The sequence below is a fragment of the Solanum lycopersicum genome, chromosome 4, assembly GCF_036512215.1.
Source record: "Solanum lycopersicum chromosome 4, SLM_r2.1".
NCBI lineage: Eukaryota > Viridiplantae > Streptophyta > Magnoliopsida > Solanales > Solanaceae > Solanum > Solanum lycopersicum.
Genome location: NC_090803.1, coordinates 10,232,891 through 10,259,942, shown reverse-complemented (window position 1 = coordinate 10,259,942; position 27,052 = coordinate 10,232,891). Strand labels below are relative to the sequence as shown.

The window sequence follows — 27,052 nt, the reverse complement described above, 5'->3', positions numbered from 1 at the left end:
TTAACTGAAATAGGCATATGCATGAATATATTATTTTGACTAGTCTGTCTCCATTGTTTTGTTATTGGTGCAACTTATTTTTTTGCGAGTGCCCTACCAACTAAAGTTCTTTCCAAATTAGAAAAGGCCCACAAGAACATATTGTGCTTTCTGCTAAGATATTACCTATGATACACTTTCTTGAGGACTATCAGAAATGACCCATTTACCTCACAAAATAAGGGTAACATCTGCTTACACGGTACTCTCTCCAAATCCCACTTATGAAATCACACTAGTACATTGTTGTTCTATTATCTATGATACTCATATGGTGAGGGTAAGAATAGGTTGCCTTTGGTCACTCCCAAATGGACTTTCTCAGCGCGAATTCAGATTATGAATCAGACACCGGGTACAATTCAAGAAAATAAGTGGGGTAGGAATACAACTTATACAAACCTTTTAGCATAGTCTTGCTGAAACTGCATACAATTTATCAACCACTCACAAGACCACCAAGATCATCGACTTAGCTTCCAAGTAATCCACTGGCCCTTTACCAACCTATACAAGGAGAGCGGAAGATAACTTTTTTTCTCTTGAGAAATAACAAGTATGATACTTCAAGTAAAATAATCGACCATCACAACACGATGAACTTCCTTTAAAATAAACAAGTCCTGATAGTTCTATGGAGAATACAATTAAGTAATCAAAGTATAGATGAGAGGAGATAGAATCTCACTATCACCCATATCAAAAAGAATTTCTACGTATTTGGTCCACGAAAAAAAATTCAAGTGTGCACGTAAGGGGGCGTGTTGAGAATAACTAATAGAAGTGTGCTCTCTAACCACTTAAGGTTTTAGATGAGATAGTCACACACTTAAATAAGTTCAAACTAAATTACTTTACTTTGTAGGGAACTTGTCCTCAAAAATGAATGTTAACCATATATAGATGAATATTTGTAATGTTTAACAATAGTTGTAGAGACGAGTCAACTGACTGAAATGTGCACAAACAGAATCATGTATATATCCGAAAAATCAAAAACATGTTGTGCAATATGGTGAACGGATGAGATCGTTCAATAGCACAATCCCATGGAATTAAATTACATAAGCAGTAGACAAGTAGTAAAGATGAATGTTGATCAGATGAGTATTCAATATCTATTATAACAAAAGAAACAATGGAATATGGAATAGCAACCCTGTTAAGCATCCAGACAGAAACATATACATGTTGCCAATTTTCATGGAAAAAGAAAGTGCAGACATGCAAAAACTCCAAGAGAGTGAAGTTTCCACTTGCTCAAAAAGCTTAACATTTGGTCACACACGGAGTAGAACTCTGGAGGAAAAAACGAACATGTAATGCTTTTAAATCATACCTTGATTTGTAAGCAGTACAATGAGTGAGTAAATATTATAGTTGCAAGTGGCAGACTTTTTACATAAATTATCAAGCAGTGTAAATTGCACTGATGTCAGAAATAGAATGGGCAGACAATCTTAGCCCCGACAAAGAAAAAAATGAAGCCAAGTAACTTTACAGCTTTTTCATGATGGAAAAGTGAAGTCATAGAACGACAGCAAGTACGCTCTTGAAAGATGAAAAAGCTATGACCAACCTAATCCATGCAATTCAAAGTTAGACATTGTGTTATCTCCTTGGCTTACCAATTTTTACTTCTTTCTAAAATTTTGCATGGCCAACTCTCATACTGCTGAAATGTCGATTCGAACTATCCTTGCTGGTTTCACAACTTTGTACTTCGAATAAGAACATGATCCAAAACTCTCAGCTACAAAAGCACCAAGCATCTAAGTTAGAAAACCATACTACAGGAATACTTCAAGGAAGACACCCTTGATAGTTACTTCCCTTAGGTTCTAAGTATTGCTTAATGCAAGAAAGAAGTCAACTTAAAAGTGGGAGACAACTAGCAGTCAGGTAAGTTCTAAAACCATTTTCTTTCCTTTTTTTTTTCTTTAAGAAACATATATTCATGAGCATCCAGACAATGCAAAAACAACCCTACTCGAGTAGAACCTTATGACAACAAAGTTTATAAACAGCAAGAAGAAGGCGTGCAGGCTAATGAGGATTTGACGACGTGACAGTCACAACAAAGAAGATGAAGAAAAATCACTTTTTCTGCTGAGTGTTACTGATCAAACTAACAAGGAATTAAACATTGGTATCAACAGTTCAGATGAGGAGACATTATAATGAGGAAACCTACCCGTTCCATTGGCGCTGCTGTACGGGATGCTTTCACTTAAAATGGAACATGGTAATACTGCTGGGCACTCAATAAGTTGTTCGGTACTTTGATCTCTCAAGCAACCACTTAACAGGAAGTTGATGGAATGATGAGAAGTTTCTATTACTTCTTGACTTGAGAAAGTATTCATGACTGATCTTTCATCAATAATACTTCTTACTTCTTGCATTGAGAATTTCTTAAATATATCAGGTGCCAAGAGCTTAGACACAACAACGGTGCACTCCTGCACATGAGATTGATCATTAAATTCCGAAAATATTGTACCTTGTTTATGAAGAACTTGTCAAACTAAATAGCGAAACTTTTCCTTTTTCATGAATTTTATATATAAATGAAACCTTTGATTTATAAATAGAAAGTAAAATTCAGTTATCTGAAGCCACTCTAGACAGCAGCATTTCTCATGTCTGTTCAACTACAACAGTACTTATTGTGATGTTTCTGATAACATAAATGCTTGAGTTGCACTAAGAGTGTTGGAAAGATTGTTAAAGATCACCTTCCACAACAGTTCTTCTACTGCATTATCACGGGCCAGTACTGAAATGACCCACTCCAGCTTAATTTTGACGCAGAAAGCCACAGAATCTGTCACCATATCGCTCAAATATGGCTTTCCGACAAGAGCCTCATATAGACCTAAAACACTTCCTCGATGATATGTTGAATCCACATGACAATTAATAGGAAAAGGGCTCCTTCTCGACTGGAGAAGAAAGAAAAGAAGTTTTTCAATGACCAAACATAAATACAAATAATGCTAGCTATCTGGAAATAGAGATACTTGGATAGATGCTTTATGCATCGTTTACTTACCCTAACTGATCCATTTCCTATCAGCCAAACACTTGTCAGCTTGGAACCCTTGGTATAGAGTGTACAACCTGGTGTCTTCAATACACTGTTTGCAGAACATTCCAAATCACTTTGAATAGCAGGAGAAAGGTTTGCCAACAAAGGATGGATACTTAGGACCTCTACTGGCTTTGGGATCCTTACTGTAGGAGGACTTCTCAAGAGCTTTTCAAGGTCATTCTAGTTTGGAGTTTAAAAACATACACAATAAAAATAATTCAATAAGCATAATACATAAAAATGCTATGGCACTGGAAATTGACGCATGAAATACAGTTACCTGAAGCAAATCATGTACATGCAGCACAACTTTCTCAGTTAAAATCCCATCTTTCTCCATATCACTGAGACATTCATCCAGACACTTCAGCAGTGAAAATGTAACTTCCCTTGATTCGGTTTGATGTATGATCTAGAATGGACAGAATTAGCCGAGCTCAGTAGTGTTGGCTTGTAACCCGAGCGGGGGCATTTTTTTTTTTAAAAAAGAACGGACAGAATCAAAAGGGTTAATTTAGATGAACGCGTCTGATAAGATTGCATGTTTTCATTTTTATTATAAGAAAATTTGGTCATGAATAATTTTGCACATCGTCTTTAGATACTTTCTTTGACCCCTCCCCAGGAGTTCCGCACTCCGCTCCCTTGGTGACTCAAAAGTCAAACCCACAAGGCCACAACCTCAAGATTGGAGGTGGAGGTTCTTAACATTTGAGCAACCCACTCTGGTCGGAAGGAAAGAAGCTCAGATGAACAACTCATCATCCTCTAATTCGAAGAACTGCAGAGCATGCATAGTGTTATATTCCAGCAAGTAGACATGAATTTAAGAAAACCATGTTGCGAAGTCTTGACAATTAAATGGTCAATGAGCTATCTAAACAAGAGCTACAATGCATGATTACCACGAAAACATTCACAAACCTCAGGCATTGAATTCTTGACATTTTCTAGAAACTTCCTTGCTTCTATTTCTTCGACTTCACTTTCAGCAACAACAATTGCAGCATTTCCATTATCACCTTTAAAATGTAGAGAGATTGTTAGATGACTTCAGGAGTCAATCCACAACTCCCAGATCCACGAATACTTGGATTCACATTAGAGTTATGCAACAAAGATAGGCAAGGAAACAAGGGGGAAAAGGACCTCTTACGAACAGGAGGCACAACTCTCAAAGAGTAGGAGTTTGGCATTTGATGTTAAGAAAGAAAAAGTACACATACAAAACCATTGCTGTTAGACTCTGATTACATAATAGAACTACTCCGCAATGTCTACCTACTGTATCGGCCACATTCTTCTTATCTGAAGATGGTACTCACTCTTACCAGTATAGTCAAGAAGAAGCTGCCTTGCGATTCTGTGAGCATGGATAAATGCAGAGCATATATGACAACTATCCTGTAATTTCTTTAGCACAAGCCACCTTGTCAGTCTGGGAGGACAAACACTTGTGCTGAAGAATCTATAATATCCTGGAAACTTGAGGTGAGTAGAAATATAATTCCAGTCATGTAATCCCTGAGTCGCCAGATCGATTGCCTCATCTATTGACTCCATCAAAACACTGATACTGGATTCAGTTATCCTCCCCTCATTGAATGTTGACCAGTAAGTCTCACGAGTAGCTGTAGCAAAACCAAATGCAAATAACTGAATCCTCATGTAAAGTCACTAGGAATGGAAGACGAAAGAAGAAAAGAAGTGTCACCTTGACTAAAGTCCAGACAGTGAATATTTAAAAATGAAGAACAAAAAGAAATCAGGCGTACCGCTTAACATATCTATTAAGATTTTGGAGGTTGCAAAATTTCAGGATCGCATGTATGTGTTAAGATTTTTGGATAAGATGGAAATGCATACTTACTCCTATTAGCAGAGGAAAGCAGAGGCTCTAGTTTTTAATGAAGAATAGAAATGTTACCAAGAAGGGATGCAGAGATACAAGAAGATAGATGTTCTAGAAGCAAATTTCGGCACAATGTAAGCTCACAGTATCCCCTACCAATAGGGTCCTGATGTAAAAAAATGGTCAAAATTGTCAACGTTCAAATTATTAGAGAACTTCACACTGTTTTCTAACTCTTCAATTCCTTATATTCCTTGGGTTTTAGAGGATAAGAACATGCAGGTCTTTCATAGGAACAGACTGAAAATATTTCAAGTTCTTACAAAACAAGGTCCCTAGTTCATGATCAATGTACAACATCGATAACCTATCAATCAAATAGATGAGAGTAGCAATATCTGATATGCAACACTTACAAAAGAAAGCAAAAGGGAAGCTGAAATCACAGATGAGAAATGCAGGTGCCAGACACCAGAAAGGTTGTAAAAGTAAACTATAGACCAACTAGTACCGATGCAGTTACTGACCTTTCAGAAAGCATACTCTCATAGTCTTCATATCATCTATTTTTAGATAGCCATGATTGGTGGTACAGGGAGGCCAAACTGTGTCTTCACAGACATCTTTTATGCATGAGGCATAACCTCCAACAGTTATCCAATCAAAAGGATTATTGCTTCCACTACAGGTTCTGGAAAACTCTTCAGCTTTTCTCAATAGTTGATGCTTTGCATAATTGACCATGGTTTTCTGAAACAAATTGTAGTATAAGCCGGATGGCTCTTGCAACAAAAAGACCACATCTCAAATATGGATATACAAGCTGTGGTTGAGTACACAGGGTATGTTTCTTAATAATTTGCCGCATATTTGAATTTAACAAAGACCAGAATGAATTAGCTAATTCTCTGTAGATATAATTTTGACTGTTAATCCTCTGGAGATACTTCTTTTCAGATTTACATGAAAATATTTTCAGGTTATAGGACAACTATGAGTTCAAGCTGATGATCCTTGTGCATTGAGAGGATGAACAAAGTCAGGATCAGAGGACACGATGATTTAAAGACAGCAGGTAGCATAGTACTCACTTTTTTTCAGTAAATGCAATCTTATAAAATAGAGAAAAACAACAATAAGGTGATGCTTTGGATTAGTAAAAATGGGGTGTAGGTTAATTCACATCCAATTTCCTGCACTAATGTTACCAAGTCTACCAAGGTATACATTCCAAAAATGTTTGGAGAATTCTGCACATAATTACTAAATACAGGAACTTGTATTTCAAGTTATGTAATAATGCTCCTTTCCCCGAAACATCATTGATTCATCTCAATCCATAACACCAAAAATCTGATTGATAAGATTGAATATACACAAAAGCACAGGTAGGGCCTTCAAGTTTTCAGTGAGAAGGGCAATTACTGATATTGAACACTCAACGTGAAACTAAATAAAATGACATCATGAATCACAATATCAAGGGAAGGTAAGTTCCTCAATACAAGAGAACTTCAATTACACCAGAAATTTACCTCACTTTCTGATAGAGCATCCATACCAAAGAGACTTAGAAGTAATTGTGTGGTAGATCCATTGATAATGAGTGTCAGTAACACACTTCCACCAGTGAGGAAAACAAACTGTACCGCAAAGAAAGAGTTTCAGTTGCATGTCAAAGAAAGTTGATAGCTTAGGCTTCAAATAGGTGCCTAAAAACTACAAGTAAATTATGGCAATGAATCGATGAGGTCCAAAAGCAGGGCAAATGAGCTGTTGCTATATTGCAATTATTCGTCAATAAAAACATACCATAGCTCCAGTTTCTGAGCTGAGATACTTTGGATCACCACTAGCATCCTGGAAATTAAGAAAGAAAACCATGTGTAAATGTTATTAAGTAAAAGAAAATATAGCATCCCTCTTCCAGTGCCTACATTGTGGATATGCTTCATAAAGCTTGACAAATAAGTGGGAAAATTATCAGCTTCTTATCCTCTCAAACTATTAGGTTACTTGTAATAAGTTCTATTGCTCTTACTCGAATTGATGTACAATATCAAATCAAAGATATCTTCTCCATAGATATTGAGTTTAACCGCTTAGTCTGTCACTTCAAATTAAATTGAAGCACTTCAATTCAGATCTAGAAACAGAAAGCGTCCATTTTATTTTGTTATATTATTTACTTTTATTTTATTTATCTATTTTTAAGTGCATCAGTACTTGATGGAGCAGAATACTGTACTGGTATTTAAACATTATACACCTTATTATTAGGAGTATATTTCATACCAGTACAAATCATACTATACAAGTACGTTATGTAAGTAAAAGTTATTCTCAACTCGAAATGAAAACATATCTTCGGTGCACATTTGTATCTAAGCCTCAAGTTACATAATACAGGTAACCATGTGGAATCACAAGTGAGCGGAGAAGGGCTTACTTTAATAGATAGGGAGAGTGCCAAACCAACAGCTCCTCTCAAACCAGACCATATGATAATGATAGCTTCTTTCCAATTCAAACCATAACCGAAGTAGCAAAGGGCAGGATAGAACGCAAAAACAACTATGGTTCGAGCTACTTGAAGAATGATATAGAGAAGAAAGACATAGCCCCACGATCTCCCTACAATATTACTGTGTAAATAAATAAAAAAATCTTGATCTGGGAAATTTATTGTAGTGGAATGAATCTAAGAAAAATGTTCAGAAAATCTCAATAAGAATGCATCTAAGGAGGGATCTCACAAACTAGGCAGGTGATCAGTAACACCTATGACCTAACCTGAGGTGTGATGCATATGAGCATCAATGATGATTTTTTGGGTCTTTACCTGTTTCCCCCTTTCTTTGGTCTGTTAAATAATAAATAGTAAATAAATTAGAAACCTAAGTGTATATACCCACTATTTTGCTCTTCTTGTAAATAACTCTACAACTAATATTATTGATATGCACAACCTAACAAAGATAGTTTTCCACCAAATCTATGCCTTCATATGGTATCATAGCCCAGTCTTTGTTGTTTGCTAAGATTCTGCCCCAGTTCATTGTTGGTTAATTGCAGGCTTTGCATTGGTTGCTGCCTTAATGTATCCTCTGATTTCTTTCCATCTAGAGCTTTAGATTTATAAGGTTGAAACAGTGCTTAGTCTTTGGCCTTAGGTGGGCACTTCCGTTTGATACTGCAATGCTAGTTGGTATCGCAGTCAGTCTGTTTGTTCTTCCAATACTTTTGGACTGACAATCTGCTAATTTCGTTTGCTTGATCTTTTCCAAGGTCAGCTTTCTCTCAGACCATACTCTTGGTGCTGGTCAGTGATTCTGTCAATTTGTTAGTTGGTTATTTCAATATAGAAATGTGAAATGTGATCAATATATGCATCTCCTGAAGTGTCCAGTGACAAACACCTCAACTTTCCCTAGAATCTCATAGCTCTGGTTTTTCCTAGGGAATCCCCCAGATTGAGTCCTAGATTTTTTTACTCAAGTACATCCGCTCACATGTCCGACAACCAAAGGCTATGTCGCACTTTCATACTCCTAGTTCATTACCTTCAATGATCTTGATTAATCAACTTATTACTTCTGTAAGTGGTAGGAATTACTCAACCTACTACTTCAACATCCTAGTCGGACATTCTCTATTTTTCTAAATTCCCATATTATTTAATAGCCATTAAAACTTAACCAAAGTATTTAATTGTTTTCCTTCTAGTAATGTAATTATTCAACATTTAAAACCAGGAGAACGATCGGCTCAGGACATGAGTCTCACGACTTCCACTGTCCAAGTTCCAGCACCTCCTTAAGTACCAACTACTAGTGATTCTCAAGAAAATGATTTAAAAAATGACTGAGACGCCAACTTATTGTGATGTGCAGCATGTACCACACACTTCAACTAATAGGAGAACAGTTGGTAACCATATACAAAAAGTGAAGCATTACTTAATAAATTCAGGGGGATATACTACCTGTATTGTTCTCGAGATTTCCGATACTGAAGATGCTTTGAGCTATGATAACTCCGCTGCGAGAAGTTAGAGCATATGAGCAACATTATTGATTCAATAACCAAAAAAAGAAAGAGGATAATAACCAACCAGGCATCAAGGGAACTTCAGGTACGCTTAGAACATGAAGTGTTAACAACACTACTTACTAGAATATTAATATAGGGAAAATGGGGAAATAGAACTACCTGAGAAAAGAGTAGCACAATAACTAGAGGAAATCTCCTTAAGTAACATAGAAAGGAACAAAATGATATTATGACAAAAGAAAAGAAACAACTTTAGTTTCTAATGGACTGTTACCGAGTCTTACCTCAATATGAATATTAAAGTATTCGCAATGTAGGCAATCATTTCCCTGCAAAAGAATTAGTGGGAAAAGTTAAGTGTAAAAAATAGATCTACTATAGCCCCCTCCCCCGTTTCTTCTTTCTCAGAGCAAGGCACTTAAACATAAAAGGAGCCAAACAAATAATGACAAGGCTCATATATTTGTTTATGGTTTTGAATAATAAGTAAGCTATTAAGATCCACATGATTTAAACATGATGTTTTAAGCAGTCCTATCAAAAAATACACATAACCCACAGGTTGAGAGCAACACTGCATAAAAGATCTTAAAAGAACAGAGTGAGAGAATCAATGATGGAAGGAGTCACAAAAGACAACTTCTGAAACCTGACACTTCATGTAGGAAAGTAAAGAGTTCACAAAAAGAGAAGTTGCAGGAAAGGTAGGGGTAGGGTTGTTGTAGCTGTAGCAGCATATTCCCCAAGATACATCTGTTTATAGTATATGTACTCCAACCTTTTGATTGTATGACATATTCCCCTAGATACATCTGTTAGACATGCCTCACCTAGAAGACAATATCTATAATAATACCTCAACAAAACAGAGCAACAATTAGGTATTGGCAATGCTCAAATCTGTGCAATAATTATCACACTATACATCGGTTTGCTACACAGTTCTATATCTAGCTAACAGATATCACAATGAAAGAACATACCAAAACTCATGCAAGCTCTGCTTTCCCCCAGCTCTATGGGTATCCTTTGACATTGCAAAAACCCTATCAATAGGTTTCAGTATCAGAAAGCGAATTACACACTTTACCGCACAAACATCTGAATGTAAAAGAGGAGTGAAGTACACAACTTACATCCCTAGTGCTACGAGAGTCAAGATACCAGAAGCTTCAGCTTCCTCTTGAGCCTATAAGCAATAATAAGGCATTAAAATCCGGTTAAAGGTGTACATATGGCACTGGAACAAACACATGGGACTTCAATGGAGCTAGCAAAAAGTTTTTAAGGAAAAAGCAAAACGAGGGAACATACAGTATCTCCTCGAATTAGCAAATAAACATAGTTTGGAACAAGTCACCCTTAAAAGTAGAGAGCAGTAGGGAAGGTCTTTTTAATACTGAAATCTTGATGATACCATGTACTTGGTAGATTTACAAAATCATGTAGAATGAAGCAGGTCAAAGATCTTAGATTACTAGAGAAGTCATCAAAATAAATCATATTTGTCAATATGTTATCAACAAAAATATGAAAATTATCGTGCATATCAAAATGTTGTCAAAAAAATTGATAAGTTTACAGTGTCACACTTCTTGAAACTGTACGTCAAGAAGTGCAGCACATTATGAAAGTGGTGTCTACTAATTCAACGAAGGATGTAGTGATTACTGACTTCATAGTATGTCAAATCCAGAAAGATTTCTAGTTGAACACATTTCAAGTTTTTATGTCAAATCCAGAAAGATTCTAGTTGAACACATTTCAAGTTTTAGTCTTCTGTCCCTCTCTGTTTCTGAACCATCATGCCCGCGATTCTTTTTTCTAGTTTTTTAGGAAGGGGGAAAGGGAGGAGGTGTATGATGTATTGAGCACATCTAACAACAATTTATGAGCAAAGACTAGCTCAGTGCTAACATAAAGGCAAAGAGCAGATTCTAACTTCTTTCCTAAGATATCGGACATAATTGTATGTATGCAAGCACGCATATATAAATATATATATATATATATATATATATATTGATCCATGTTATTAGGTATGTCTGTTATATGCATCTAATGTTTGAATTGGATACATGTAATGAATTAATCTTGTCTGTGTATGTGTGTGGGTGAGGGCGTGTGGGTATGAGAGAGAGAGAATGCACTTAATCTATGTGTTGGCTTAGATCAAGAATACTCAACCAAATTGTATCCAGTACCTGAAAGCATTAAATGTTACCTAACCTTTTATATTCCAAAGAAAAATCATCACATGTGTTAAGCTTACAAAGACGGTTTCGGAAGGTCAAAAAATCTGATGAAATTCAGACACGATACTAAGCAATTGCCTGACTTGCGTTCCCCTAATGTGAAGCACTTATCATGCTGTATGTGATCTTGCTCACAAACACAATGAGTTTTTAGAAACTCTTCCTATTTGGGTGACAAAGAAACCCAGCTGGCCTCGGATCTTCCTCGCAACCTACATTTTGGAGAGTGAGTACATTATCGAAACCTTCCCTCCACAGATATAGAAGGGGAACCTAAGTGGTTTCCCCATCCTCGAATATCACTATTTCCTACAAATTATCATGCCTTAAATTTTCTAGAGGGGATGAATAATAGAATGTCACATCAAAGGGTAGGTATCAATAATCAATCTGATAATCATATGAATCCAAAATGAAACAATTAGAAACAAGTTAATTGCAAAATATCACGTCCAGCATTTAGAAAGACAATATGCAGCTTGAGTGCATGTATATAACAACTGATTCAAATCAGCAAGTAACATACTGTCCAGCATTTAGAAAGACAATATGCAGCTTGAGTGCATGTATATAACAACTGATTCAAATCAGCAAGGAACATACAGTGTAGTAAGCAATGTAGCTCACAGTAAGAGCCAACGAAAAGTCTGTCAGTGTGTCATTGTATATAAACCGAAGCCAGAGAAGAGATGCCATTCCAAACACAATTCCGATCAAGACGCTGTAGCAAAAGAATGAGTTAAGTTCAACTAGAGTAACAAAAAGTTATTAGCCGACCAGATAATGATACTTACGATCCAAGTGAGCCTTCTGCAAGATATTCCAGCACTGCAACGCAGCCAGAACTTTTCCCAAGAACCATTCGATAGAAAAGCTGGTAAACCACAATAGCTGCCCTGGAAACATGATTGGAGAAAGAGAGGTGAACAAAAATAATCAGTGTATATATAAATGGAACATAAACTGAAAAACAGAACATGGGGCTGAAGGTCCACTTCTATGTGGAAAACTTTGGTCATCCAAAAATCTGCACATGAATATGAATATAGGGGAACCATGAGAAGTTTTTATTTTTATAGCAAGATAAAGTTCCACAGTGATGTGGGTATGCTGTCAACCATCAAAAAAATTATAGTGCAAGTAATCATAATCACAGAGAGCCTAAGAAGTCTACTAGTTGTTCTAACTCATGTACAAGGAGAAACTAAAGAAAAAATTGTTTATACCCGTCGTTCATCATAGATTCTCCTTCAACAATTGTGCTCAACTTTTTACTAGCACCAAGATCCTTAAGCAACGCGACAACAGCCACAGGATCAGTAGCACTAAGAATTGCCCCCAACAATAATGATGTGTTCCAGTTCCAGTCATATGGAAAAATGAGCTGTAGAAACATATGAATGTTTGAGCAAGTACGAAACCACTTCAAGAAAGAAAGTGTTTCTTTATATACCTTCACAGCAGCTCCAATCAGGCCTGTTGAAATCAGTACACCAGGTCCAGCAAGCAAAAGCATTTGTGCCATACATTTCTGTAAAAGCCAGCTAATATTAAAGAAATGAACAACACACTCCATTAGCTTATACAAAGTAAAAAAAGTAAACATAATAACTTAAAGAATACAGTCAAGCAACCAGCTACTAGAGCCTTGAGATTATATATAATGAAAATTAAGGAGAAGAGAACCTTTATTTGGTGCACCTGCATGGAGAATGCACCCTCAAAAATCAGTATAGGGAGGAATACAGCTAATAGAAGATCAGCATCTATATCTGCCCCTGTTGCAGCAATTCAACAAGCATATACCTTAATAAGATAATAGGAAGTACTCACAATTGCAAGATGATTTTAAGAAATTTGAAAGAGACATTTGCATTATACTCACATATTCGAATTCCATTACCAAGCTTTCCCAGTCGATAAATACTCCCAAATTCTAAATTTAAAAAAGAAAGTAAGTAAAGAAATAAATAGCCAAATACGAGAACAGTTAGGCAACACAACATGAGTATACGCATTCAAACAACAGTGGCAGTTAAGAAAAGACAATAGATTGAGAAAATGCTAGCTCATGTCCATTAGAAAATGTTCCATGCTCTTGCAGCAGTAATAACTACCATCAGGAAAGAATCAAAGAACGGATGCTCATGAGACAAAGAAATCTGTCTATTCATTCACCAATTTTTCTGTACAAAATTAGACCACAAACATAAATGAAGGGTCCTTCATATAGCAAACACGGAAAATCTCTATCAGCCATACTGGAATTGAGATACAGGCCTTCTACTTCCTTTTATCATGACGGTGTTGTCTGAGCCAGCTTGTGCACATGTCTACTATTCCACAAGAACGGGTACCTGATAATTCTGCCCACCCAAGCTTAGACATATCGAAAGGAATCCTAAATTTCTATTACCTTGCTGGAGTTCATTCTCACTGAAACTCTGTTCAAAATTTTGTAAATGATTATGTTTGACCTTTTGTTACCAAATTCTAGATAAAATTATGCTAACCTCAACTATTACACCAGGTACCAGCTATCTTCTATAGCAAAAGTATCAAGTAACTCTACATACCAAATTTTAACTCTAAACAAATGGGACAAAGAGCCTGTTTAGATTAACTTTTATTTTTAGCTTATTTTTATAATTTTCGCTCAAAATCAGGTGCTTATATGCTCTAAATCACCATGTGTCAATAACCAGGTGCTTATAAGTCTAAATCACCATGTGTCAATAAGAAAATGTTACATGCTCTTGGAGCAATAATCATCATCAATGTCCTTAATTGCGCTTACTTAACCCCATCCCCCATATGTGAGCAACACGATAACAGTAAACAAAGCTATCGCTCACATAATGAAGCATACATACTTTGGAAAAACAAATAGTAGACATGAACTCCAAACCAAATCCCCCATAAGCGAGCAGCATGATATATAACAGTTCACATATAATACGTTGACACATTAGAGAGAAGGAAAATACGAACCGAGAGAACCGAGAGCGATGCCAAGTATGAGCAAAACAACGGTATAAGGAATAGTGGTACGGCGAAGGAGGGTTCTGCATGATACTCCAACTAACAAACAGATTCCACCAAATAGTACTGCATCTGATGGATTCGACGAAGAAGAACTGCTGCTGCTCTCTCCTTGCCATAAATTGTATGGCAATGTACCTTCCTCCACTGTCCCCATTATAGCTGAATTTGGGAATAGCTCAAAAACATGGTGTGTGGAGTACTTCCCACTCATTTATTTCTTCCATCTGCTATATATATATTTGGCGCCCGAAGTCCCACATTTGGGGTTAAAAGCCTTGTCATTTCGTAGCCAAGACAACCCGAACCCGAATCCGAACTGACACTTCATTATATTATCAAAACTATACAAAACCATAAATATTTTTTCATTATTTGGAGAGACCTAAGAGGTTTCTATATTTATACTTAGTATACTCAATCTTACATAAAATAAGATATGTTTTATTTATATAATGTTATATTAATTGAAGATCATCATTTTTCTATAAATGTGATTGTTATAAGATCAATTTTTGTAAAAAAAAGTTTTTTTCTCCGCTTTTGATATTAATTTATTGTCTCATTCATTTTCTAATGGAGATTTTAAATTTAAATTTTAAATTTGAAATTTGAAATTATTTCTAATCGTAAACACTTTGTTTTTATTTCTTAAAGTAAAACTTCTTAGACGTAAATATTAATTTAAAATAATTAAATTTTAACGTAAAGAAAAAATTAAATATATGTGATATTATAGAGTTGTTTAGGTTTTTTTTTTTTTCAAAAAATAAGAATATATGAAATCCACTCAACAACAAATCAATTGGATGCAAGTGAAAAAATGAGTTGTCATTCTACTCACTTCCATTTTATGTTTTCAATTTAGTCACCACCCTTTTAAAAAAAATTGATATAATTTGAAAAAGGTAAAATATGACTTTATTCTAAGCTAATGTGATATTGACCAAAGATAAGAACTTTCCTAGGTCAATCATTTTAAAATTTATAGTGTGTTTTATGTCACAAAATCATTATTCATACTACTATTGTTTTGAATTTTTTTTTTTTATGAAAATTATTTTCAAATTATACTAGCCACTTAAAAGTATATTAACGAATATCTTAAATACTCAAGATCGACTGTAATAATGACGTTCAAGAACTTATTAGAACAAGTAATATAAATTAAAAGTTTAGATCTTTATTATAAGAAAAAAAACTTCCACAATCATTAGGAAGTTGTTTTCGCTTTTTGATGGAAAATATGCTCAACTTTTTTGATGATTTTCTTTTTTAAAAAAAATAATATTTTCATTGTATCAATTATATCTATTAATCCATCTTTTCTATTCCCCAAACAAATGTTGGTGTTCATTAAGTAGTTTCCCAAAATGTCCCCTATCATCTCTTAAAAGTAGTGGATTTGCATCAATTTGGACATTTCTACCGCTTGCAATGGCTCATCAGACTACACAAACGAAGTAAAGAATATTTTGTCTAAATAAAAAAGCAATGCACAAGTCATTTTGAATTAACAAAATTTAGAGAAGACTCGGACTTTAAATGGTATGATGTAGACAACTTATTATAATGCAAGCATTAGTGTTTCCTCGCTTTGAAGGTGACCTATAGATCACATGGAAACAACATTATTGTTATTTCAAAGTTCTCCCTTCAACTAAATAAAAATCATATTTAAAAGAAAATGGGACTGATAAAAAATCAAAGTTAAGTTGCCAATAGTGGTCCATATATAATTTGAATTATACATATAATATTGCTATAATCAAACAAAAAATGGTTTGAAGACTCGTCCATTTTACTCCTATCACAAAGAAGATATGTAGACATCATGAGTAGCAAAAAGAAATACAAACTTTGAACAAGTCATTGAAAGAGTAATTTTCAAAGTTGGAGGGAAAAGGAAAGCTTAAAGATTCATAAAACCTTTCAAATCAAAACCTAGATTTTGGTTGTATTTAAGTTACTGTTAGAACTACCCTCCTGAATTCTTCAAAGAAACACATACAGACAACGCGTTTCTATTTGTTTGAAATTTAACGATAATTAATTCGAACAATAACTTTGTATTATTTACAAACTTCAAACAATACAATGATTACAAAGCTCTGTAACCTAAGAAATTATTAACACTAATTTCTTCACCTCAAGACACAAAACTAATCCCTAGTTTTGTATCTACTAACGCTCTTCAAGTTATACAACTTGTCAAGCAACTCTTACTCTCACAACTCGGATTGTAAACAAGACTTTTGAATACAAACTTACAATTCTCTCAATTCGCAACACTCAAAAGGTAATTATCAAAACTTTCTCAAAGCTCTTGATTGTGTTTTGATCTTCTCTCTTTGTAAGTGCGCAATCTTTTTCTAATGCAAATAGCTCCCTATTTATAGATCAGAACTTCAACAAATCCTTGTAAGATTCAACTTGTATTTGTCTTCTACAAATCCTTGTTGACTTCTACTTGGACTTCGTTTCTACAGATACTTCACATCAACTTCAACAAATCTTTGTTGAACTCAACTTATAACAAATTCTCCTTAAATAAATAATAAGACACACTTTTCTTATTTAATAAGAAAACACAATTTCCTTAAATAAATAAGAAAGCACACTTTCCTTATTTAAATAAGAAAACATAATTTCCTTAAATAAATTTCTGCGTTGTTGAACATGTACTTGTTGAAATCATGTATTCGTAAGCCGCCAATTCGAACGCATTTGTTTGTTGAAATCGTGTATTCATACTCTGCCAATTCAAATGTGTTTGTTGTATATTCTACATGTTCCTCGCTAGTTTGTCATTATTTCAAAACAATGACTAATAGTTACACTAGTTCTAGGAACGTGTGTTGTATGTATATTTTCTATTGTTGTTTAAATTTTCTATAGTGGGTGAAAAAGTTATGGTGCTTTTCAATCAGAAACAACTCAAACACCCATATCATTATTTAGAGTTAATACACACCTCGTTATGAAAGTGACACATATATACCCTTACTATTATGTAAATGACTAACATATACTCTTTTCTCTAATGAAAGTGAAAAAAAAGCTAATTTTAGTTTAATTCCTATTTATATATATATATATATATATATATATATATATATGGAGTACATTTGGTCCTACTCAAACTTTTTTTTTGAAATTTGTTTCAACAACTCGTTTAAATTTATTATTTTAGTGGTCAAATTTCTTTATGCTTCACTAATTTTCTTGTAAAATTTATTATAGATGCCTCAATTTTCTTTTACAAATACAATATTAAATTGCAATATAGCCAGAAAAAATAGCTTTAAATTGTAAGATAGCTAGCCACAAAAAGAATAGTATTAATTTTTTTTCTTTATATTAAAGAATGACAAAAGAAATAAGAATAAGAATAAGAAACTCAAATAATGATAATCAAAGAAGTCAAAAAATAATGTTTGTAAGAAAAAGATTAAAATATACCTTGAATTTTGCTAGAAGAATCATATATATACACCCTACATGCTTGATTTAAAAAAAAATGAATTAAGAGCCAAAAATATAAATTTAAAACTATATTTTTCACTTGCGTTAGATCAAGGGTATATATGATATCCATTTGTAACGGTAGGGGTATATGTGAATCATTTATATAAAGGTAAGGGTATTTATGAGTCACTTTCATAACGAGGGTATGTCAACTCTTTATGATAAAGTTGGATGGTATATCGGACCCTTTTCCTAATTAACTAAAATGCATCCTTAAAAAACAATTAAAAACAAAAGATGAAGACACTCAACCAATATCAATGAGAATTCTTTTTGCTTTTATATTACAGATATTAAAATAAAAAATATTCTAAAGTTTCTTTCATCACTTTACTCCTATAAATTCAAAGTGTTAATTATATTTATTGTAACATCACGGAACTAGAAATGACAAGAAAAGGGGTCAAAAGAGGAAAATATTTATTTATTTTTGGAAAGAATAAGAAAAATCTGGAAAATTGTCTAAGTTAGGAAAGTGAGTTTTAGTCATTTCCAAAGGACCATAACTCATAACTCAAGATGAGTTGGGATTAGTTCCAGATATGGTTGGAAAGCCCTTAGAATAATCTTTCCAACGCCTCCCATTTTGCACGATTTCAATATCGTATGAGTGAGATATGCATTTCAAAAGTTGGACTATTGGGTTAAGAAAAGTTCAATCCGGATTTGGAAAGGGCAAAGTTGTCTTTTCCTTACCCAATTTAATTAATTCATTTTTAGGAATTAATTGGGGTAAAACCAGACCTTTGTTCAGTTTTAGAAAAAGGAAAACTTACGATAGGGCTTGGAGAAGAGAGAAAATAAAATAAAAGAGGAACGAAATCAAGAACGCTTAAGCTTTTCGTATGGAATTCATCGAGGGTGATCCCTAATAAGGTATGTGAAATCACACAGTGTTGGGTTAGGTTACTCACACGCCAATCTTGTTTAATTAAGTGAATCTAAGCTATTTGAATGTTAAGAAATTGAGTTCTTGAAAAACATTGTTGAATTTTTCGTTGAATTCTTGATAGTTGTGTTGTTGAAGTTTTGATTCATGTTCTTGGGTGTGATTTCGGGTTAAATCTATTGGGTATTGAGGGTAGTAATGATACTATGCATTTGGGAAATAACCATGGATGTTTAGAGGGTTTAGGGATGAAAAACGAAGGAGAATAGTCCATAACACATGGGGATAGGAGTTGGGGCATTGTGCCTCTTAGAGCCCCAAAGGACAATCTCTGTCTGTAGGGCCTTGGAGAGTCGCGCCAGCCAGAGCGCCCCACCCTGCTCTTTGAAGTTTGAGGATTGGCGTCCTACGTCTCTCGGAGCGCCAGGACGCCAGTTCTCCCCATTCTTCCCCCACCTTTTTGTACTACTTCCTGAGTAAAGATGTCAAAATGGGCTGGCCCAATCCAACCCAACCCAACCCTAACGGGCTAGAGAGTTAAATGGATTAGGGCGGGCTGACCCTTTTGATTAAAGGGCCAATAAAATAGCGGCCCAACCGAGCCCTAAGCGGGCCACGGGTTGGGACGGGTTGTCCTTTCAACCATAATATGAACAATATTACTCTCTTAGAAAGAGTATCGAATGTTGACGTCTATGAACACGATATCAATTCATACAAAAATTCATTTATAAATCACACACATCGGTGAATAGTTATAAAATACATTTATGAATCACACTTTGGTGAATACTTACAAAAATACATAATAACCAACGTAAGATTTAACGAATAAATGTTAATCATTCCATCATTTATCCCACAAAAAACTAGTTGGTGTAAAAATTTCCAGCAACACAAGGCAGCCTAAATATTTAACAAATCTAAATTTCTAAATATTACACGACTCATTAATTATGTTTTACAACGCTCTTTGACTCATCGATCACATTTGAATCAACGTATGTTATTATTTCCTTAAAAAGTTTATCTTCATTTACAATTCACCATGTAAGATAATATTGCAAAATACTTGATTTTTTATTTTTCAAAATATCTATTTATTAAATCTTTACAAATAAAGCACTATTAAATATATATATATATATATATATATATAAATATAAATATTTTTAAAAAATTAATAGCCCACGGGCTGGCCTCTAAGGCTTGCGGATTGGGCTTACAAGGCCGACGGGCAAAATAGGGCGGGCTAAAAAGCCTCGTTCCTAAATGGGCCAAAAATATTAAGCCCAACCCCACTTATTTCAAGGGTTGGGTTGGGCCGGCCTCGCGAGCCAAGCCCATTTTGACGGCTCTATTCCTAAGTGATGTACCAATGTTTCTTAGTTGATTCCAACACTTTAAGGTACATCTAAAAATCATGAAATCATCCATAAACATGAGATCATGAACCTTGAATCAATAATCCAATTCAAGGAAAGTTAAGAGTTAAGTCAAAGGAGTTAAGAGTCAAGTCTAGAAGTTAAGAATCAAGTCAAAGTAAAGTTCTTAAAAGTTTTCAAGAGTCTTTAGCAACGTTTTAACTTTGTTTTCAAGACTCAAGTTTCAAGTTAAGTAAAGAGTAAAGAGTTGAGTTCATTTCTCAAAAAAGTTATAAGTGAACTAAGCATTTTTTAAGAGTTTATAAATCTTTTAAATTTAAGATAAGAGGAAACTAAGATTTCTCAAAACAAAGGGAACATTTATCCAAGAGAACTTTTAAAGCTAAGTGTTGAGAAATTATCTCAACCAAGAGAAGTTGTTTAAAAAACACATGAGCTAAGTATATTTTTGGGAGTAGTATTGAGCACCGATATGCGGACGCAAGTTCATAATAACTCAAGTCCACATAAACCATGTAACCATCATGGGTATTAAATGATCATACTTTTTAGATGATAACTTAAGTTAAGCTAGTGTATTCACTAAGTTAAGTAAGGTCCTATATCGATGGAAAGGTATAGGATGATCCTCGGCAGCGTGAATTTTTTTTATATATATATGTGTCTCTCTGTGTGTGTGTGTGCAGAGCCAAGATAATGTTTCCTTCTTACTCCTTTTCAAGACTATGTTGTTTTAGCATTCCAACTCGTATACTCGTACATTCAATGTACTGATATTGGCTATGATGTTGACACAAGTAACTAGGATCAGCGTCCACCGTACTGTTGATCCAATGAGCAACTCAAAGTCAATTGGTGAGCCTCACTTCATTTCGGGGGACATCTTTACCATTCAATTATTGTTTTTAGTTTTCAGTTGTTAGGATGATTAGGGGCACTGTCCCAAAAGCTCTCTTTATTTTAGAGGCTTAATAGACATATAGTATTAGTTTCTTTAGTCTTTTTATTTCACTTATAAACGATTAGAATTCATTTTGGCTAAGTATTAATTTTAAGTTGTTTCTTGAGTATCTCTTGTGTTTAAGTCTTCCGCTGAGTAAGTAAGTCAGGCCAAGGGTCCGCTTGAGGCCAACAATGGTGTTTGAGTGCCAGCATGTCCAAGGTGTAGGCTCGGGGCATGACATTTATATCCACAGGTTAAATGAATAATACGAAAATATAATAACCAATGATGAAGTTATACTTGAAAACTCAAAAGCATGAAAATATAAAAAAAATAAAATTTTACTTGCAATTTTGTATTGAACGAATTTTCATCTAGATGACAATTTACATATTTATCAACAAAAGAAGATCACTATGCTTGAAATCATATATGAATATAAATAATGAATTAATAAGGATTCTTACAATTACAGATTGGTAATGGAAATTTTACAAAGGATGCATACTAACTTAACATAAAGATCCTCGAGCAATCTCCTCGAGAGTGCATTCCCCATAAGATCCTCCAGCAATCGTATCTAGCACAACCTTTCCATTGTCATCCTGTCCATTGAAGAAGTAATATTTCAATGAATCATCATCTATGTAGTGGTTGGGCACTGATATACCGTGGTTTCACGGTATTTTTAATGCTTTTTACTTAAGTTTAGTGTGTGTCCAAAAACTTTTTTGTATTGATTTTTATGTAAATTTCTCCTCATTTGCAAGAAATCTGTCCAAAGATGGACGCGGAAGTTTTTGAGCGAAGAAATGCAAAAGATACCACCTACAGAGCTTATGACGGTCCGTCGAGCCTGTGACGGACCGTAGGTGGCATCGTAGTGAAGCTGCTAAAGGAAGATGGGGAAGTCTGACTTAGTGTGGAATTACGGAAGTCCACGACGGACCATCATAGCCACGACGGTCCGTCCTGCTAGTTCGTCTCAATGATGAGAGAGTAGTCCAGTACCCAAATTCCAAGAAGTTTAAGTATTATGGAATGGAGACCCTCGATGAACCATCGTGCTTGGAATGGTCCGTCATACCTGCCCTTGAGGGTAATGAAGAAAGCAACAGAAAAAATTGTGAAGTATGAGACGACGGAGGCCATGATGACCCGTCCTGACTACGACGGTCCGTCGCGAGGCTTGTCAACTCGGACGCGTTTTGACAGATTTTTAGTAATTAGAAACCTTCTTTTATTAGATTTTTGTTTTTATTATAAATAGTTTGAAAAATCTCATTTTTGGGGTTAGACACTTTGACAATAGACTCTTTGATATTTAGACATTTTGATAGTTAGACTTTTGGATAATCTTTAGTTCTCTTGTTCAAGTGTTGAAGGATTAATTTCAGCAATTGTTATACTTTTTCTGAAATTGATTGTTGGTGCTTTTATTGATTAATCAAGCAAATTTCTGGATTTTATTCTTTCTCATCAAAATAAGTGCATGAATTCTTATATTAAATATATGAATAGTGTGATTATGACCATGGGTAACTAAACTCCATAACTAGGGTTGTGGGAACCATGGGTGAATAATGAGATAAAAACTAACTAAAACAGCAATTCTAGAATAGTGTCTTGCATGTATTGATAATTCTTTCATTTAGAAGTCTTTTTAACGGATGACCAACGTTAGAACTCGCCTTAATACTTCTTGCCGGACCAAGGAGGTAGATAATAGGAAAAGAATTATCAACATAGATTTAGTGCATACTATCTAATAGGCTAGTGTCGATTGGTACGAGGCAATAACTTAGTCAAATATCGAATACAATGCTTAATATGAGGTAAAGGTAAGGGTTAGTATAGCAACACACGTAGCCGGATCAAGGTGCAGAGTGAAATTTTCTAGATGCCAGACCAAGGATATAGAGATACATAACTTATCACTTTAAATGCAAGATACTAGGAAAGAATTGTTATAGTTAGAATTATCAAGTTAGGAATTTGTGGGGAACACTTAAGCCCTAGTTACTTTTATTAAATTAATTAAGCTCTAAGATTTGAATCTGTCAGTTGTTTACTTTAATCTAGTTAATTACTTTCATTAATTTAGAAATAAAACCCCCTTTTACTGTCTTTTGTTTTCTAGAAAAATAATTGACTAAATAATAGTTATAATAGAATAAAGTTAAGTCTGAACTATTTTCCTCATGGGAATGATCCCAACCTCATTAGTTGGGTTCCTTACTTGATACGACCGCTTTACTTCTTATTTGAGAAGTAAGTTTGAGCGTATCAAATTTTGGCGCCGTTGCCGGGGAAAGTAGCTTTTAGATTAACTCAAAATTATTACTAAAGTTTAGTCAATATTTTCTTAATTTTACTTTTGTTTTGTTTTTGATTCTTGCAGAACTATCTTCGTTGTATGCCAAATACACAAAAAGGAAGAGAACCCTTATTTCCCTACAATCACGAATTAGAGCGTACACTACGTAACATGAATTGAAACTTGGGTATTAATGATGATGATCCAAACCAAAACATTTCAGCTCCACTTGGTGTTCATGGTCAGTTATTACCCGATGATCCTGGTGAAAATCAACAAAGGGGACAAAATCCCGCTCCACGTCCTCAAGAATACTACAAAGGCTATGATGATATTGCAAACTCTGATAGACCACTTGTCTTGCCCACTCTACCACAAGGCCACACCTTTGTGGTAACTAGTAGTCTGATGCAAATACTCAGTGCGAACTAGAGGTTTGTTTTCAGGGCTACCTTCTGAGGACTCACATGCCCATATAGCTAAGGTAAGGGTAGTGTGTAAAAGTTGTGTAGGGATGCATGATTTGAATTTGGATGTAATAGGGATAAGAATATTTTCTCTCTTACTGACAAGAGAGGCGCTATTTGGTTCACTAAGCTCCCTTATAACTCAATTTTCACTTGGAACCAACTAAGGGACGTTTTTTTTAGCACATTACTACCCGGTCTCCAAGAAACTAAATCACAAAGACAGAGTGAATAACTTTGTGAAACTACCAGGAGAGCCAGTTAGCAGTTCTTGGGATAGATTCACTTCATTTTTGAAAAGTGTCCCCAATCACTGCATAGATGATGAGTCACTGAAGGAATACTTCTATCGGGGACAGAATGATAATAATAAAGTGGTATTGGATACTTTAGCGGGTTGTTCTTATGGGGAGTGTCCTTATGCCGAGATTGCCAAAAAGTTAGAGAAAATCTCCCAAAATTATAAAGCTTAGAGTAGTAGGAAGTCAGATACTGGAAGAATACCTTCGCAGTGCAATCCACACACAACCAAGCCACATATGAGATTCGTGAAGAGATGGCTCAGATGAGATTTGAGCTTGGGTTGGTATTAAAACATGTCACTGGGGTGAAGAAAAAATAAATGCAGTTAACTACTTGCCTAAAACACCACCACCAAATGATGAATGTTATTATGAGGAGGATTCCTATGCGGTAATGAGCAGACGGGGGGTTTCCGATCGAGTGACCAAGGCTTAAATCAGGAGAATTGGCACCAAGGTCAAGGAAACCAAGGTCGGATCTATGGTAACTACAACCGTGAGGGTCATTATGTCCGAGATGGAAATTACAACCGCGACAACAACTTCAACAGGGGTAACTATTGTAACAGAATTGATAGGAATAGGCCCTATGTTTCTCCTCAAAATCGTGAAGTTACTTCTAGGGATGGTGGAGGTAGTATGATGGGAGTTGAGGATATGTTGCACAAAATGATGAGGAGGTTTGATGCTAGTGATGAGCATATTAAAGAGTTAATGAGTGATTTAGTGGGTATTGGGCAGAAAGTCGATACACATGCAATATATATTAAGCAGCTTGAGTTGCAAATGGACCAATTATATGCGATTGTGAACACACGGCAACCGGGCACTCTTCCTAGAAATAGTGTCCAAAATCTGAAAAATGTTGGACACTGTATGGAAATCACTACTCGGGGTGGTAAGCAAACCATTGACCCACCTATGCCGTCTAATGAAGAAAAGGTGATAAAAGATAATGATAAAGCCGTAGAGGTTAGTGGTGAAGTAGAAGATAACACTGGAAAAGATGCTGAAGTGCCTACAAAGGTAACTCCCATGCCTAGACCACCACCCCCTTTCCTCAAAGATTAGTGAAAAAGACCGAGGATGGTCAATATCGGTGTTTTATAACAATGTTGAAGCAACTTTCTATCAATGTCCCTTTGGTAGAAGCTCTAGAACAAATGCCTGGTTATGCCAAGTTTATGAAAGATCTGGTTACAAAGAAAAGATCGGTCACTTTTGAGGATGATTATAGAATGCAACATTGTAGTGCTATTTCTACAAGATTTCTAGTACAAAAGAAAGAAGATCCGGGTGCGTTCACTATTCCTTGTTACATTTTGAGAAAGCATTATGTGATCTGGGGGCAAGCATAAATCTCATGCCCCACTCGATTTACAAGAAGTTGGGTTTTGGTGATCCAAAGTCCACTGCGATGCGGCTACTGATGGCCGATCGAACAGTAAAAAGGCCTATAAGGATACTCCACGATGTGCTAGTAAAAGTGGAGTCGTTTATATTTCCGACAGATTTTGTTACTCTTGATTGTGAAGTCGATTTTGAAGTGCCTATTATTCTTTGGAGGCCATTCCTCGCTACGGGTAGAGCCTTAGTTAATATGGAAAAGGGGCAGATGAAATTTCGGTTGAACAATGAAGAAGTGACCTTCAACATTTGTAGGTCCATAAGGTAGAGTAGTGAGCTTCAATTGATGTCTGCTATATCCTTCAAAGAAAAAATGAAGAATCACCATGACCTAAAAATTGAAAAAGGAGAGTTTATGATTGGGGATTTGGTTCTTTTATACAATTCTAGGTTGCATTTGTTTCCGATCAAGATCAAGTCCAAATGGACTGCCCTTACTTGATTACCCAACTATTCCCTCATGGAACAGTTGAGTTAGAAACCAAGGAGGGTGTGTGGTTTAAGATGAATGGACAATGAATTAAAATCTATTTTGGTCATGCTGAATCAGCGAATGAAGTGATCTAGGCATACCATCTTGATGAAGTTTGAGTAATCAAGTGTCTTCAGTCGTGCCGCGACATTAAATCAGGCGCTGGTTAGGAGGCAACCCAATACTTCTAGTTTTCTTTCTAGTAATGGTAGCATTTTCTATTAATGGGTTTTAAATTTGCAGGTAGCACATCACCAGAAAATTCAGCAGAAAATCACTCTGCAACAGTCACTAACAGATACATTGACGGACCATCACACATGCGACGGACCGTCGCATGAATCCATCGTTCCAGGTACGTCTTTCATTTATTTTCAAAATTAGGGCACACGCGACGGAACACATGACGGACCATCACATCCATGACGGACCTTCGTCAAGGACTCGTTGCATCATTAACCAACATACCTGACCCGACCCGGCTGGGGAATTTTAAAGTTTATCAACATTTATAACCCCTCACCCCTTCATTTAAACCATTTCCTTCCCTTTTTCTCCCATTTCCCTCCCTTTCAAAATTCCAACGTGCTACCTCTCTTCTCTATCAATTGATCACTTTCCCAAAATCCTCAATTCCGGAAATCTCCTTTTGACTGGTCGGAATCTGCTGCTGTGATTCTACTCTTGATAACCAAGTTCCTTATTTGCTTGTTTTTCTCTTCTTCTCAGGTATGTGTCTCTGATCTTTACCCATTTACATTGCATTTTTGTTTTTTAATTACTATTAGCCTATTTGTTTTTGGTGGGTCTTCATTCTTTGATCCAATTTTGTCTAACCTAGGTTGAGAATCCTTGAATTTCCTTGTTAAAACTAGAGAAATTGGTGCTTTAGCATTGCTAGTTTTCTAGGTATTTGGGTTAGAAATATGTAGTTTAACACTAAGTATTCCGTTTGAGTCATAAGGGGATGATTGTGGCATCCTCAGTTCTATCACTGAATGACAGAA

At 35.3% G+C, this 27,052-nt stretch overlaps 1 protein-coding gene across 9 annotated transcripts; it reads right to left on the bottom strand.

The window, feature by feature from the left end:
- On the bottom strand, nucleotides 1-14,562 carry LOC101263995 (sodium/hydrogen exchanger 8-like). 9 transcript variants are annotated; one of them, XR_011220581.1, is made up of 23 exons: nucleotides 14,285-14,562; nucleotides 13,179-13,229; nucleotides 12,980-13,071; nucleotides 12,747-12,824; nucleotides 12,520-12,677; nucleotides 12,088-12,189; nucleotides 11,897-12,014; nucleotides 10,175-10,227; nucleotides 10,022-10,084; nucleotides 9,323-9,367; nucleotides 8,971-9,026; nucleotides 7,435-7,619; nucleotides 6,798-6,845; nucleotides 6,521-6,628; nucleotides 5,513-5,735; nucleotides 4,465-4,764; nucleotides 4,058-4,155; nucleotides 3,414-3,914; nucleotides 3,095-3,313; nucleotides 2,778-2,984; nucleotides 2,234-2,501; nucleotides 1,668-1,792; nucleotides 1-546 (listed from the first exon to the last, which is right to left on the bottom strand). XR_011220581.1 is itself a non-coding variant. In XM_010320822.4 (23 exons), the coding sequence occupies exons 1-22, from the start codon at nucleotides 14,547-14,549 to the stop codon at nucleotides 1,707-1,709; spliced, it is 2,961 nt and encodes a 986-aa protein (XP_010319124.2). In that variant the 5' UTR covers nucleotides 14,550-14,557; the 3' UTR covers nucleotides 1-546; nucleotides 1,668-1,706. The 9 variants fall into 9 exon arrangements, 8 of the variants coding, with proteins under 8 accessions (XP_010319124.2, XP_025886446.2, XP_069153171.1 ...); XM_010320822.4 differs by having other exon boundaries at nucleotides 3,414-3,545; nucleotides 4,459-4,764; nucleotides 14,285-14,557; XM_026030661.2 differs by having other exon boundaries at nucleotides 3,414-3,545; nucleotides 14,285-14,557.
- Nucleotides 14,563-27,052: the final 12,490 nt, after the last annotated feature.

Bases quoted from the DNA above. Each gene is read 5' to 3' on its own strand.
- LOC101263995 (XM_010320822.4), bottom strand. From the start codon at position 14,549: ATGAGTGGGAAGTACTCCACACACCATGTTTTTGAGCTATTCCCAAAT. The intron at 6,629-6,797 runs GTATGTTTTTAT...TTTGCGGTACAG, and splicing joins GCTCAGAAACTGGAGCTATG to TTTGTTTTCCTCACTGGTGG. The intron at 4,156-4,458 runs GTGAGTACCATC...TACATTTTAAAG, and splicing joins TCTTGACTATACTGGTAAGA to GTGATAATGGAAATGCTGCA.